Source organism: Chinchilla lanigera, unplaced genomic scaffold, assembly GCF_000276665.1.
Source record: "Chinchilla lanigera isolate Chin_1 unplaced genomic scaffold, ChiLan1.0 scaffold00004, whole genome shotgun sequence".
NCBI lineage: Eukaryota > Metazoa > Chordata > Mammalia > Rodentia > Chinchillidae > Chinchilla > Chinchilla lanigera.
The window spans coordinates 37,260,290-37,276,426 of record NW_004955405.1 but is presented as its reverse complement, the minus strand read 5'-3'; the positions used below and the strand labels follow the sequence as shown (position 1 = coordinate 37,276,426).

The following is a 16,137-nucleotide window of genomic DNA, read 5'->3' as shown; positions in this document are numbered from 1 at the left end:
GGAGTCAGGTGAGAGGCTGATAATTTCGCTGTGGTGCGGCCTCGGCGTCTCACTCCTGTGCTGACGGATGTGTCATTTCTGCTTAATTTAGTCATAATTTCAAGAAACCACAATAAAGCACCAGTGTGTGAGCCTGAGTGATTTTCTGCATCTCCTCACGGCCCCGCGAAGGTGTGCAGCAGTGCGGGCTCGGGGGTCGCTTCGGGTTCATCAGTGTGACATTGGGGCGGCCACTCCCTCCCTCCGCTCTGTCAGAGCCCCACGTTCAGCCTTTGACTGTGCTTCTGACTCCTTATTTCTAGCCATTGAAAGGTAAAATTATAAGCATACGCCATTAGTTTTCACTGTACACCTTCCCCTGTGCTCAGTCCGGCTTCAGCAAAATAACCCATTGTTCTGATAATTACTACGCTAATATATTAGAACTGTTACTGTTACTTGCACAGTACACTTGAGGATTTTTTTTAAAGTCCACCCTTACTTCCTGAATATATTTGGAACACTGACACTTACACTGACAAAGCTTATTCACCACTACAACCTACCAAGCCCGTATGGTACCCCATATGACCACAGTGGTCAGTCTAACACCTAGACGTGGGATTTCAGTAAAGTACTCCTCCTCTAAGGCGGGCAGGGAGCACTTACACCAGTATTTTAGCAATGAATTCTCTTGTAATTTGTTTCACTTCTCTTTGTGATTGTGTGTCCACTTACTAAGGAAATATACCGTGGCTTAGATTTTATGAAGTCATCTGCACCGTGATGAGTAAGTTAGCGATTGCTTATTTGGGAATGAGAGGGGAAGTCCTCATTTGACCATCACAAGCTCCGTGAAGAGTGTGTTGCTCGTCCAGAGTGCGCGGCCCCGTTCCTGCCCCTGGAAAGGTGGGAAGTGCTCTCCCGTCCCGGTAACCCCGCCCCTGCAGTGTTCCTCTGTCTTGCTTTCGTGTTTAATCAGTCGGCACACGGATTCATGGGCTCAGGTCTTGTGTTTGAGAAAGGTTGTGGTTTATGTTTCGCTTTATCCCTCAGAGAGGGCCAAATGGATACGGATGTGTCATGTAATGTCATCCATTCCTCCTTTTGTCTGTGTTGCCAAAAACATTTGGTTGCAGAAATTTCCTTCCACAATAACCTCCCTGGCAGACAATGAGTTCCCAATTAAAAATGGACAACAAACAAAAAGAACCGAGTATTACCTAGGAAATTCCCTCGGCATTCTCAGTGCCTACCCCTGCTAGTTGTCAGTTAAAAGAATGTAGGCTATCCCCCTTGTGCCAACACCGCATGTATGGGCCCTTTCAATTAATTGGGCGGGACAATAACACTTAAATACCATATGGTAGGGGTACTGACTGTTCTGCTGAAAACCACGCAGCTTGAAGTGAGGTTAAAACTTCAGCAATAAACTATTAAAAGTAAAGCATAACTCATAATCTTGGATCCACTTGCTCCTCACTCCTCCACTTTATGAGAACTCCAATTTCTGAGAGTCGTGTTTGGGGCCGTGATGTGAGCACGGGGACGATATTTGTTAAAATTATAGGTCACATCATTTTCCTTCACTTGAAGAGTGATGCCGTAGTCATCCAGTGACCTTTGTTTCCTTCAGGTTTGGCTTCTAAAATGTCAGCAGATGAACTTTACCTTAAAAGCTTTTCTTTTGAAATTTTCCTGCAGACGTTTAAACATGTACACTTGTACATTTCATTTATTTTCTATTTTTTGTTTTGTTTCATTTCATCTTTTGTTTGTTGTTTTGAGTAAAGGTCTTGCTGTGTAACTCAGGCTGACCTTGCACTCTCATATAGCCAAGCCTGGCCTCAAACTCTTGAGCCTTCTCCTGCCTCAGCCTCCCAAGTGCTGGGACTGCAGGTTTACACTGCCACGCTCATCTTACACATGTACAGTTCATATAGCTCCTGGTTTGGGGCCAACATAATTTAACCTGATAACATTTATACCATGCTTTTATAAATGGCCTATGATCTCTTCATATGTTTATGTTAAGAATGCTACTCTTTCTGTGACATTCCATTTTCCTGAGAAATATACTTCTCTGCATAATAATTGACTTTCAGGTAGTTTTATTTGTTGCAAAGTTATGAATAAATAAATTTGGAAATACTAAAACCTGAATTTCCACATTTGAATTTGTTTCTCTGTTACACTAGGAGCCACTTATCTGACTTGATCTGGACTAGTAGTTTCTTTAAAAACCAAAGTCAGTAAACTCAGAAAATCTTTTTAAAAACATTTCTACTGACCTTGTTTTAATTTGCAACACACATAGTACGTAAAAACTCATTTGCCAGTCTTGATGTTGGACTGGGTTTTTCCTTACGTTTTGAGTCCACTTATTGGTATCACACCTCTTTTTTGTTTTTCTTGTGTTCTTTTTTTGCATGAGCAACAACCACAATAAAATGTCATCAGTGAAAACAATATACTTAATCTGTATTCATCTAGATTTTGAAGATGTTTTAATTTGTATAACTGTCTGACAGTTCTTTCGTTTTAGACACTTACCCTTACTTGCCATCAGCTTGCTTCACTGAATCTCTTTCACATTTATATTTTGTCAGCTATGCGCTAACAACTGTAGTTACACGAATGAGCAAACGGTGGCGCGTTAGGTGAAAAACCCCTGCTGCCTCTTGTAACTGTGTACCGTGCTCGTGGGAGCTCATTAGGGAGAAACACCCCTCTGTCTCTGTCAGTTCCACAGCAGGGAAGAGGAAGAGTCTGTGGCCCGGTCGGCGTAGAAGGCTCTGTGCATTGTGTTCACTGCATTTGGAAATGTATGTAGAAGTAGCCATTCATATGCACATGAAAGCAACATAAAATGCAAGGGAAAAAAGATAATTCAGAAACTGTCTCACAAAATGAGACCAGACTGAAAAGTGGTACTTTTTGCCATTCAGACAGCTCATCATTGCAAGATTGTTTTTGCCTAAAAATAAGAAAAAGTTAGAGTTTTTTCCATGGGTAATTGAAAAAGGAATATGGGAGGGGCTGGGATATGAGATGCAGTTAATTTGGAAAACCATTTGACCATATCTACCCGCTAAAGCGGAACACATTCATAAACTGACCTGGCAGTTCGTTCCTAGGTATATACCTAGCAGGTGTGTGCGTGTGTGCAGTGGGTATGTGCGTGTGTATAGACTAAGGAATGCTGTGTAGACAACTGTATTCGTTAATATCAGATATGTGTACAAGAAGGTTTATAGCACCATTATTGTTAACAACCAAAAACTGGAAAGAAACTCAATGTCTGTCAGCAGCAGGATAGGTAGATAACACATTGTGCTGTGTTTAATTAGCAGAATACCATGCACAGCAACGAAAGTGAAAAGATTACAGTGTTCAGCTCTTGGTAAGTCTCCTGAAGCTAATGAGAAAAGCCATCAAGCAAAAAAACGACAGAGCATGTGATACTAAACAGCAGGCAGAAGTCAGCGATGGTGTCAGTGTGCCTTCTGTGAAAGAGCAAAGGAAGGAGGACTGGGAGGGAGGGACCGGAGCACCTCGAGGCTCCAGAGATGCTGTGGGTGTGGGTGCTGTCCTCGTTGAGCACATTCTCTTTGACTCGGATGCTCACGCTCTGTGTACTTCCGCATGGTGCACTTTTTACAAGTGTCACTAACTGATGGAACTAGTGTGAGCAAGACGTTCATCATCTTGCCACCAAGTGAGACGCAGAAGACTGAGCTGAGTGCCGCAAAAGGACTTGAGAAGGGCTTAATTAGGGAGTCTCGTAAAAGGGAGGTAAGGCTTCGTGACTCAGATTGTACCATCTGCAGCCAATTTAGTCAGGATAACTTTTCCAGCCCAGTTCATCGTACTTTTTGCATACTTAGTGCTTAGATTTATGCAACCACTGAGGATTATTGAATAACCATATAATTATAAACCATAAATCATTTTTATTCTGCTCCCCTGAAAAGTAATCTGGATCACCCTGCTCTTGTTTAAGTTAGTTTTTAAAACAGCATCATTTCTATTCAGGATAAAATACTGCTTAAAAATTAGGCAGAAGTTGGATCTTTGCACATGAGTGCACTTCATTAATTGACCTAATTTTATATAATGCCCATATTTGTACCACTTCTGTTTCCTCCACTTGAAGTGGGGAGTGGATCATGAAAATATTCTGGTATGTATTTGTTCATTTTATATAATATCCAACAAAAACCACATACATATTAAAATAGGATTCCAAGAGCCACTGCATTTGGAAGAAAAATTTAGACTTACTTCAGTAGTGCTAAAATGTGTGCTAGCCCAGCATGTTACTGTGCAAATGACCCTGGAAAAGAAAGACTTGACTCTGTCGCCATAATTAATCTGTTCACTCACGGGGGAGAGAAACGCAGTTGGCAAACCTTCAGTGAGTATGAGCCTTTCCTCAATTAAATTATAATTGTTTCCTTGTATAGTAAACCTGGATGAAAAGTATTGATTTGGCAAAAGAAAAGAGTATACTTCTGATAGTTAAAAGTAGATCATTGCCGGGCAGTTCCTCGGAAGACGTGCATCAAGTACACATGCCTACGTACAACCTGTGGTAATAGCTTTGAACACAGTGATGGACACTTCATGCTTTTGCAGTGATTTACCGAGCATATGTAACATGCTGCTACTCTCTTACAGGATTTGGAACTTGGAAGGAAGGCAAACAGCTCATTTTGTTCTTCACTCCCCTGGTATGAGTGTGTGCTGGCATCCTGAGGAGAATTTTAAGGTTATTCTTTATGACTTTTATCCAACTCAAGAGGATACGCAGACATAGCACGTGCCCACCCCCCCAGGAGGGCAGTCCGTGCCTCTCCCACCCAGAGGCCACGAGGCACACAGCGCACTTGGGTTAGTCTAGGGTCTGGACGAGGTTCTCTAAAACTGGTAAAGGTTTTGACAACCACCATCTGTAAATGGCAGTTATTTGAAGTTCATTTTTTTCCTGACCTTGGGCAGATAACAGTCTAAAACTCATGCCCAGATGGTCTAGTGTAGCAGCGTGCAGCTGAAAAGAAAAGAAACACAAAACGTTACAGCCACGTCCCCGAATGACAGTGTATATGAAGGGAGAGCATTGGCTGCATAAGGAGACTTTGCCCTGACCACAGTGGTGATCGTTTCCATCTAGAAGAAGGCTTTGTAAAGTCCTAAACAGCCACTGTGAATTCTTATCAGCTGGCCAGAGCTTCCATTCCATTGGGAAAACACGAGCTGTTGAGAGTGGTTTATTTGCTGCTATCGTGGGCACTGCTGCGCTGTTGGATCTCTGTAGGAGGGAAGCGTTGCGGTTTCACCTCCAGATGCCACCCGCAGCTGTTCCCCAGAACTCCCATCAGCACCCCGCACCTTGCTCTCACAGCCCTCTTAACATCTTCTGTCCTTTGCCTCCACCTGCTGTTCCTCTCTCGAGTTTATATAAAAGAAGGAATTTGGTTAATCTATCCTCTTCAAGCCTCTTGGGGAGGTCTTTGGTCATCCCCACTTTACACATAGGGACAGAAAGGTTCATCGAGGTTGGACATCTTGCCCAGGCCCCGGGGCCAGGAAGTGGGCGAGCTGGTGTGGGAATCCATGCAGCCCGGTCAGTAGTTCTTGTTGTTAACTACTACATTCTTCCACCCCCCATTAAATTGGAAGCTGTCACCCTCCTACAAAGGCGTGTCTTTTGCTGCCTGTCTTTGGACACGTAAGAATTGGAGGCAAAGAAATGGGGATTTGGAGACATCTAGAGCTGGTTTGCACCCCACAAGCTCAAGATCAACTGTCCCACATAAAGGAAAAAATACAGAAACTACTCTTTCACACCTTTATTTCTAAATCTTTGACTCCGTCGCCTACAGAAATTTGGTTCTGCATTCCTCGTCCCTCGTCCCTTGGTCTAACTAATCTCACTCAGTGGCCACTACTACTGTTACTGGTCATACCTTCAGGAGTTTCCAGTGGCCTTGTGCTTCCTTCATAATCGCAGGGCAGTCTTTTACATCACTGGTCCAACCTCTTGCAACTCCAAGCTCTACTACCCTGTTCTTTAAACAACTTGGTGTCTTTTTCTTTTTGCACTGCAAACTTTTCTTGACTATGTATTTGTGAATTGCTCCCAGGATTAGTTCTCATGATACTGTACTGTTACTGAAATAGAGGGTAAAAGACTGAATAAGGTCCCTACTATAAATTACACACTGAATTACAAGAAAGAAAACCATGTAAATACAGCAACACAGACACTGTTGGTCTTAGTTACTTTTCTCATTACTGATACAAAATACCCAACAACTAAAGTTAAGAGGGGGTAGGTTTATTCAGCTCACAGTTTGTAGAGTTTCAGTCCATAATCAGCTGGCTCCAAGGCAGAGTGTCATGGCAGAGGGGCAACAGTTCATGGTGGCTGAAGACAGCAAAAGCAACCACCTACAGACAAGACTCTTCTGTCCCTTATATTGTACACAGGCTCCCCTCCCTAGGGCAGGTATAGCACTCACAGCCTTAATCCCAGCATTGGACCAAGAATCAGTCACAAACTCTGATTCAGCTGCCTCCTAAAAGCCTGCCCCCTGCAAAGACTCTTGCACACCCCTTTATGCTGAAGGCATAATTGCTGAAGTCCTCACAGTTTCAAACTGTTTCATTGCTTAAAAAGTCCAAGGCCCAAGTCTCCTCTGAGATGTAAGGCAAACTGTTAGCTGTGAACCCCTGTACAAATGAAAAGAAAGCTAAATGCTTCCATATTCAGTGGCCCAAGATAGACATTTCCATTCCAGAAGTTACAAATGGGGATGTAAAAGAATGGGACCAAGGCAAGTCTGAGATCCAGCAGGGCAAGCATTAAGTCTTATAGTTCTGTGTGCAGCATCTGGGGTAATCTGTGTCAAGATGTGAGCTCCAAAGGGCTTGGGTGGCTCCACCGCTGTGGCACTTCCAGTGGCTCTAGCTCCCGTGGCTTCTTTTTTGGGCTGACTCTGCTCCCTCCTTGCACTTTTCCCCAGAGGATCCACATTCCTGGCTTCTCCAAATTTCTGAGTTCTCCACTGCACCTTGGCTTCACACTCACAGCTTCACACACTGCCCCCTCAGGTGCGGCACACTGCCTGGCATCCCAGCCTTGTGAAATCTAGGTGGAAGCCTTCCTGAACCCACAACTCTCCCATTCTGCATGCACCTAAAACCAGACCCTTGTGGATGATGCCAAGGTCTGCTACCAGCTAGAGCAGTAGCCAGGCTTCCCTCTCTCTTGGCTGTAGGGATCAAGTGCCTGGATCACTGAGCACTCTGAATCTAGTGCTGAGGAACAAATTCTCTAGGCTGCTGCCATTCTGGAGCATGGTGCTCTGGGGCTTTTTTCCCAAATGAAAGTCTTTCACTTTTGCAATTTTGAGGCTGCAGAGGGTGGAATCTTGCTGCTTCCTGTGATGCCCTCATGCCATCTTTTCTCTTCTCCTGTTCTTGTCAGCAGTCAAGATCTCTTCTCCATCTTTGCAGTCCACAGCTTTACTGGAGCTTCTTTTCTGGCCAAACAACATTTTAAATCATTCTGCTGGGCTCTTTGCTCTTGTTTCTCAACATTGATCTGGCCACAGTCTCAGGGAAAATCTCTGGACATGAACAAAATGCAGACAAACATTCTGCCAAACCATAACCCATATCATCTGAAGTCCAGCAGCCAGTGCAGTCCTTCTTCTCAGCAGAAACCTCCTCAGCCTGGTCTTTAACAGCAGGAGTTCTGAGCTCTGACCAGAATCTCCCATATAGCGCAGCCCAAGGTTTTCCAGCTCTACTCTTTCAGCCAGCATCTCCAAACCTTTCCACACTCTTCCCACAAACCATCCCTAAAGGCTCTTGAACCACGTGGTCAGCTATACAGCAATGACCTCACTTGTGTAGTACCAAATTCTGTCTTAGTTCTTTGCTCATTGCTGAGACAAAATACCCACTACCCGAAGTTAGAGGGGAAAAGATTCATTTAGCTCAGTGTGAAGAGGTTTCAGTCCATAATCAGCTGGCTCCAAGGCAGGGTGGCACATGGCAGAGGGGCAACAGTTCATGGCATCAGAAGACAGCAAAAGCAACAACAGAGAGAGAGGACGAGCCTCTTTCTGTCCCTTATATTTCTGCAGGCTTCTCACCCTAGGGCAGGTGTAGCACTCACGCCCTTACTCCTAGCATTGGACCAAGAATCACAAAGTCTGATTCAGCCACCTCCAAAAAGCCTCATGACCGTATGAGGCTTGGGGGGCCCCCAGACACAAACCATAACAGAGTTGGAATGAAATAGTCTACTTAGTGGAATGCTGACAGAGAAGGGATAGTCAGGTGTTCTCAGGGTTTCCAGGGAGGGTCAGCCTCAAACAGCAGAAATGGGTTCTCTGACCCTACGAGTCCATGCATGTCTCCACTCTGCAGGCACACTGGGCTTTGAGCAAAATCATTCTGACCTTTGGCAGATTCCAGTGTGAAACCTGATGCCCAGATATGATCTGTTTGCAGTGTACATGAGTGAAATGTTCTCATTTATTCGTTTGAAACGTATAGGCTTCGTTTCTGAGTCCAGCCTAAATTTTATCTTATCCCTAGATTTTTCCACTCAAGCAGTGAGTCTGCTTAAAACATGATCAAGGGTTCCACCACAATGTTAATATAACCTCATGTAAATACAGTATACAGTAGGCTACTTTTTAAAAACTAACCTAGATAAGAATTGAGAACATTTGCCAGGCGTGGTGGCGCACACCGGTAATCCCAGCACTTGGGAGGCTGAGGCAGGAGGATCATTGTGAGTTCGAGACCAGCTTGGGCTACAAAGTGAGCTCAAGGCCAGCCTGATCTGCATAGTGAAACCCTGTCTCAAAAAAAAAGAAGAAATGAGAACATTTATTAAGAACTATCATCCCCACATTTACATCTTAATGCTGAACTTATTATTTCAGGCCCCTTCCATATGCTTTAACTTAATTTTTTATTTTTCCTCTAAAGATACTACCCTATCCCATCTCCTTTTTATATTTTCATAACTTCCAAATGTTTGGAAGTCTCTCTTCTAAATCACATAAACTCAAAATCCTAAAGTTACCTTTAATTCTTTCCTTCCCTATCCACAAACTTTTTGTTCATTGTTAATTTTTCCTTCACTGTTACTGTAGTCGTTCCTCTCCTCGTTGAGCTCCACCTTCCCTTTCCTGTTGTCAGGGCTAACTCACGCCCAACAGCCTTAAACTTGTCTCTGGGACCTTGTGCTTGCTCCTCTTGCCTGCTTGACTAATACTCTTACAGAGTCGTTTCCTGTGTCACCCCAGCCTCAGAAACCTAGAACACAGAGTCACACGGGGAGGTGGTAAGAACATGCACTCGGGTTACCTGCCTGGAGCCGAGTCACACTGAAGTCACTTGATGTAACCCTCAGCAAGTTACTGAAACGCTGCCTTCCTCCTCTCCTCTCGTAAAGTGCGTAACAACGAAATGAGTTTCCATTTGTCGAATCCTTTACAAAGCACATAGTAAGCAGTCAGTGCCCACTGCCTGGCGTGGTCAGTAACCTTCGCAGCTCCCATCAGGCAGCCCCAGCAGACCAAACCCGGAAGTCACGTTTTGACCATGGTCCGGGTGAGAATGAGACAGAAAGAGAGACGTCCCTGGTTACCTCCATCCTAGAATTCTTTGAAATCTGTTGAATGATAAACTATACAGAAGAGCCTTGCCATCTGGAAAGCATAAAACAATAGCATCTAACAGTTGTAAGATGAAATACCATCTTTATCTTTTTTTTTAGTCAGGGTCTTACCATGTAGTTCAGGCTGGATCCTATGTAGCCAAGGATGGCCTCAAAGTCATGGCAATCCTCCTGCCTCAGCCTCCCAAGTGCAGGGATGACAGGGATATGCCACCATACCCGGCTCCATCTTTTATCTTTGACTTCTGTTGAAATTAGCCGTGATTACATGTGTGGGTGTGCATGTGATCCTTCCAATGCAGAGTCTGTATTTGCAAATTCATCTACTCATTATAATTTCTTTGTAACCCCAAAATCAGTATTCACAACACTTTTTAGATGTCCAGAAATAGATACTGTGTAGTCCCACCTAAGGTAGAACAAGGGACACTGCCTTACAGCATCAGTAAGTGTGTTTCTGAGATCTGTTCAGTGCTGCATGTCTTACATCGCTACACTTTTTGTTGGTAATGTACTGTGCACAGGGTCTCTTGGGCACATCAAGTGATGCCAGGGGAGACACGAGTCAGCTGAGCTGTGTTCAGCCTGAGTTGCACTGCTGTTGCTCATGAGGTCTGTGAATGCGTCTGTTTATGCTACATAAGCTGTCTTTCAACAGAAACACAAAGTTACGTATTAAGCAGTTGGCAAAAATGCTGTGAGGAGCCAGGCAGGGTGGCACGTGCCTGTAATCCCTCCATTAGGAAGCTGAAGCAGGAGGAGCATGAATCTGAGACCAGCGTGGGTTGTGTAGTAAGAGCGTGTCTTGAAAAAAAGTACTAAGAGGCTCCAGAGAGCTTAACCCTCCATTTCCCCTTGGAGTCATGCTTCGGTATTTGTAGTTCACTGCTTGGAACAGCCTAGAACGCCTAACTGTCACAGATGAGAATCCACTGAACAGGGCATAGAAAGATAGTAGGTGCTCGGTACTGGATGAATAGCAAGAAGGCTGCCAAAGCCCTGGGCCTGGCGTGGCCTGTCTTGTTAGAAGTGGTTGAAGTATTTTTATGCTGTTTCGTGGTACAATCGTACTTTCCTAAAGTACAGTCACATTTCAGCCATACAGTAACCTTTTGAGTCTGAAATGGTTATCCCTCATTTTATAGATAAGAGAAATCTTCCGCAGTCATTCAACAGATGGGTGGCAGAGCCCAAGATTTCTGACGCCAGTTCCCACATTGTTCCAGTCTGCTGCTGCCACCTCAAACCTTCAGAGATGTTTTTACCTTAATATAAGCTAAATTAAAAGAGCCTTCTGAAAAAGAAAGAGCTTCACAGAAGACAGAGAAGTTCTCACAGCATTCTCTTTGAGCATCAACTCCTCACTCACTCTGTCGAGAGTCTCTGGATCTAGTCTTCCACCACCACATATGCTGAGGCCATGCTGCCTTGAGTCTGATGATGTTTTCCATGTTTTATAAAATTAAGCTTCATCTTATGAATTTGTGCATTTGGTACAGCATTTCACAGAGTCTTTCGTTTTTTAAACGGAACCAGCAGTCAGCTCTCGGACCTGCCTGTGATCTTCCCCTGTGCCACACTGCCTTCCACCGGGCAACAACTTAAACTGGGTAGGGAGAGGTAATGCGGGTGGGTCTGTGTGAGAGACAAGTGCTTGCCTGTCCTTTCCAGACAGCATAACTGACTCCGAGAGACACCGCTCAGGCTGAGCTCTTCCTAGAGACCAGACATCATGTCCCTCATCACCGAACTTTCTTGATGCACTTAGCTCTCCTGCGTTTCCTTTTGCCACTTTTCTCTAAGGTACTGTCTGTATTTGGCAGGGAGTTTTTTACCCGGCCTTCACTTACTTCCACGCCCTGGATCTTCCTTGTCACGTACATGAGTGTGTTTACGTTGCATTGTGTAGCCTGCATCTGCTTGCTTCTCCGGTTGGGCTTTGAGATAAGTGGTTAAGTTTCCTTTTTTCTGTCTTACAGCTGATGGTTGCAGAGAAGAATGGAACGATCCGGTTTTACGATCTTGTGACCCATCAGGCTATTTTGTCTCTTGAATCTGAACAGATACCACTAATGTCAGCACACTGGTGTTTAAAAAACACCTTCAAAGTTGGAGCAGTTGCAGGAAATGATTGGCTGATTTGGGATATCACTCGGTCCAGGTATTTCCTCACCGTATCCCTCTCTGACTTACACAGAAATCATTAACTGACTAAATGATCCACAGGGATGTTTATATACCCAGGCCACTGTAGAGTGAAAACAAGTGTCTTCAGCAAAAGTGCTGGAGCTGTGGGGTTTGACATAATGGTGCCTTGCACGCTGCTGGGAGAGACCCAGAGAGGACAGAGCACCGGAATATTTCCTAGTCCTCACTTTGCAACTGATTTCTTTTTTCCTGAGCTCTGACCTCAGTACTGCTTACTTACATTAGAAACAACACCGGCTCCGCTGAGTGATGGTACCCTGGAGTGATTCAAAGCCACGTGACTCTCACGTGTCATCTGCTTTGACTGAGAGCTACTTGGCATTTTATTGTTGTTTTGTGTCTGGTTGAGAGAGGGTCTCACTAAGTAGTTCAGGCTGGCCTTGACCTCACTATGTAGCCCAGGATGACCTCAAATTTGCAGTGCTCCTCGTGCCTCATCCTCCCAAGCACTCAGATTACAGGCCTGCGCCACCATGCTTGGCTTGGAATTTTGTTACCACTCACACCCTGATTCATAGATGTCAGCGAGTAATGCATTTTTAAGTCAGTGCAGGACAGTACACAGGTGTAGTGTAGGGGCAGTCTCAAGGCTAACTTTGCAGGGTCATCAAACGCTCAGACCCTTGTCATCGGGCCCCTAAAGAGAAAATACCTTTAAAGCCTGGATTTAATTTTATCTACTTGAGTCTTAAAAACATAATTCACAAAATACAAAATCCTGCTTTCTAGTTACCCTCAAGAGACAAGACCCGTTCACATGGACCGCGCCTGCTTGTTCAGGTAATGAGCCACTTTTGTTCGTGTTGCCATTTCATTTTATTACTTTGTGCTTTGCCACCCCTGGACTATTTCCTAGTCCTCACTTTTGCACCTAATTTCTTCTTTTCCTGATTGTTTTATAGAGGTTACTATAAGGGCTAACTCACTTTCCCAACTAAGTCTGTGCTTTTGTTTTGTGGACTTAACAAGGAGTGGATTTGTTTTCCAAATATTTTCTTTGCAAAACTTCGTAGCTCACAAAAGAAATATTAGCACTCGTGTGCCACCTCAGCAGTCTGGATCATACTGTGCTTTCCTGCTGGCCGTGCTGGTAAAGCTTCAGATGTATGCAGACCTGCACTTACATAGTAAGCTCACTTCTAAAGGAGAATGCGCCACGTCATGTGTATCTTCTACATGCTGGGTTTTTCACTTCCATTAACTTCTTGTTCATTTTTGCTCACTTTTCGTAGTATTCCATTGTGTAAGTTATCATTAAGCTACTTTCAGCTCTAAATAACAGGGAAACCGAGTATCAGACTAAAACCAGAGCATTATAATCCCCTGTTTTTCATCAGATGTAAAATATCCCCAACATAGTTATAGGACTTGAGGATACCACTGTTAACAGCAAAATGTATTTAACTGAGTGTAACAATGCCATTGATTCTAAGCTGCGCACGTCCTGATTTCAGAGAGGTCAGCGAGTAATATGTTTCTAAATCAGTGAATATCAGTCCTGGGGTGTTGGGAGGGGCAGTCTCGAGGCTGGCTTCTCAACTCTGAAGGGTCATCAGACACTCGGAGCCTTTTCATCCTTGCCCAGTGCCATCCCCAGGGTCATGGCCCCAGGCTCATTGCTTCGTAGCTGCAAGATGGCTGTGGGAGTACCTGCCATCGTAGCCTCATGCCACATTGTGAGGTCAGAGAAGAGTAGGGAGCATTCTCCGTATGCCTCGTCCCCCAGTGTTGGGCACACGGCAGCTGAAGAAAGGCCAGGTGGCTGCTGGACAGGCAGTAACAACGTCTTGGACCAGCCATCCACGTGCGTGCGCATGTGTGTATGTATGAGAAAGGATCCCTCTTTGGTTAATGTCTTCCCCACTGCGCTTACTGCAGCTCCAGGCATGTTATCAAAACTCTCGTAGTTGGGGCTGGGGATTTAGCTCAGCGGCAAAAGCGCCTGCCTGGCAAGCGCAAGGTCGTGAGTTCGGTTCCCGGTACCGGAGAAAAACCAAAAAAAAAAAAAAAAAAACTCTCGTAGTTGTAATTCAATGAACTGCAACACCCACAAAGCCTCAAGCGTTGATTTCATCCCAAGGAATGAAAACACATGCTTGTATCACTCACTTCCTAAGAAATGCCAGTGAACATCCGATGTACTTACTAAATGTTTTGTCCTGTGAAGTACTTTGTATCTGTCTGGTGGCTTGTTGTGTCTCCCACCACACTCTGCCCTTTGATTATAAGGAAGAGACCATGTCAGCCTTGTGTAGCTTGGAACTTAATGCGATGACAGACAGCTAAGCACTGAATAAATACTCACAAAGTGGGGAAATATTTATAACTGATTAACCTGGATCTCCCAGTCTACATTTTAAACCATGTGAACAAATTTAGGATTGTAAAAGCTACAGCTTTTGTGCAAAATGAAATAACTTGCTCCAGAAAGCTTGCCCTTACCCTTAGGGTATTGTGCTTATGTTCACGCGTTCCTATTTCCCAGGTGGTCCACAATTAGTGAGAGCTTGTTTGCAACCACTGGTTACCCTGGCAAGATGAGCAGCCAGTTCCAGATCCACCACCTCGGGCACCCTCAGGTAATGCCTTCGCGGCATTCGTGGTTTTTTAATTTGTGTTTCTGACTTTTGTATCCCCAGCCCCCAGATTTGTAGTAACTAAAATAGTTAGAAAGGGTTATAGTTTGTTATGTCTGGTATCTGCATAAATGGAAAGAGAAGGCATCTTGATGTTTAAATCACCTGTGGCAACATTTTTTTCTTTGCCAAAATTCATGTAAGAAGCTTATTTCTTCTGTTGCTTCTGTAGTTTCTCTTTCGTTTAAACATGTCCACTTCATTTTGCTCATGTAGTTGGTGTGGTCTCGGCTGTCCTGTGCATTCACACTCAGAGGGTGGTGTCCGAGTACACGGTGTGTACTCACCTCTGAGGAAGCGTGTTTCTATGTATTTATGTCTCAGCTGGAGCGCCTTGGTCTGTCTCTCTGTTTACCTTTGTTTTTGTTTGCAGTACTGGGGATTGAGCCCAAAATATTCATGCCGAGCCAAGTCTCCAGTCCTTTATTTTTATTTTATTTATTTGCTTTTTGTTTTGTTTTGTTGGTTTGGGGGGAGTGGAAGGTTTTTTTTGGTTTTGGTTTTGGTTTTTGGCTTTTTTGGTACTGAGAATTGAACTCATGACCTCGCGCTTGCCAGGTGCAAGCACTGTGCGGTTTTGTTGTTTTTGAGACAGGGTCTCATTATGTAGCCCAGACTGGCCTTGAACTCTGCAATCCTCCTGCCTCAGCCTTCTGAGTGCTGGGACCACAGGCATGTGCCACCAAATCCAGTGTATTTTTAAATTGTGCTTCTGCTAGAGACAAAGATAATCCATCAGTGCTCTTGGTGTTTTTGGAAGTTTCCGTCCTGAGCTCCGAGGCTCACTGTGCCACTTTCCTCCCCCGGGCCTGCAGCCCGTCCTCACAGGCTCGGTCGCCGTGGGATCCGGCCTCTCCTGGCACAGGACCCTCCCGCTGTGCGCAATGGGGGGCGACCGCAAGCTGTCCTTCTGGGTGACTGAGGTGTGACGCGAACCGTCTGTTCTTTCTACTCTGAAACTTTGTACCGCTACTGCATATTTTGAAGAATTCCTTATTTTTATATCAAATATGTTGTAAATTTTAGAAGGGTCTCAGTTGTTGCTTTTGTTAAATAAAGTGTTGATGTTTTGAACAATTATTTTCCTACTCTGCTGTATATATGGATGTATTTTTAAATTCACTTAGCTTAGCTACAGAGAAGACAGGGAGAGGAAAACAGTGATTTTGATTTTGTTAAAGGATTATTCGAAGTGCATTCTGTCTTCCCTTTGAGTAAATGCTTATTTCCTGATTCTCAGAGACACAAACACTTAAAAAGGAGAATAGAACTTTCTCAGTGTACCTGGAAGTGGTTGAGTGTATAGATGTGCCCATGTATCATTTGGTTGGCAACCTATATGGACAAGGCCTTGTAATGTCCTTAGTAACTTATTATACAGTTTAACACCAAAAAAATTGGCAGTTTCTTTAAAAAGGGACAGATTATGTTCCCCACCCCGGCCCCCATGTACTGTCTGCAAACCTGTGTGCACTGGCGTCTCAGGTTTTGGAACATCTTGAAATAGGGATAAAGAAGCCCTGAGACAGTGGCACAGGGTCCACGCTTTTCGGGGCTTCCACTCGCGTGGACATTCGTCCTTCTTAGTAGGAAGCTCTAGCGCGCAGG

The 16,137-nt window shown here is 44.4% G+C and overlaps 1 protein-coding gene across 5 annotated transcripts in view; it reads left to right on the top strand.

The window, feature by feature from the left end:
* Positions 1–16,137, top strand: part of Nup37 (nucleoporin 37kDa) — an 82,439-nt gene that overhangs the window by 21,336 nt on the left and 44,966 nt on the right. For 4 of the 5 annotated variants that reach the window (XM_013518775.1, XM_013518772.1, XM_013518782.1 and 1 more), the window contains exons 6-9: positions 4,660–4,750; positions 11,665–11,846; positions 12,623–12,673; positions 14,379–14,472. In XM_013518775.1, the coding sequence (XP_013374229.1) occupies positions 4,660–4,750; positions 11,665–11,846; positions 12,623–12,673; positions 14,379–14,472 (418 nt within the window). Of the gene's footprint in view, positions 1–4,659; positions 4,751–11,664; positions 11,847–12,622; positions 12,674–14,378; positions 14,473–15,344; positions 15,610–16,137 lie in introns of those variants that run through there. The other variant, XM_005374567.2, reaches the window with a different exon arrangement.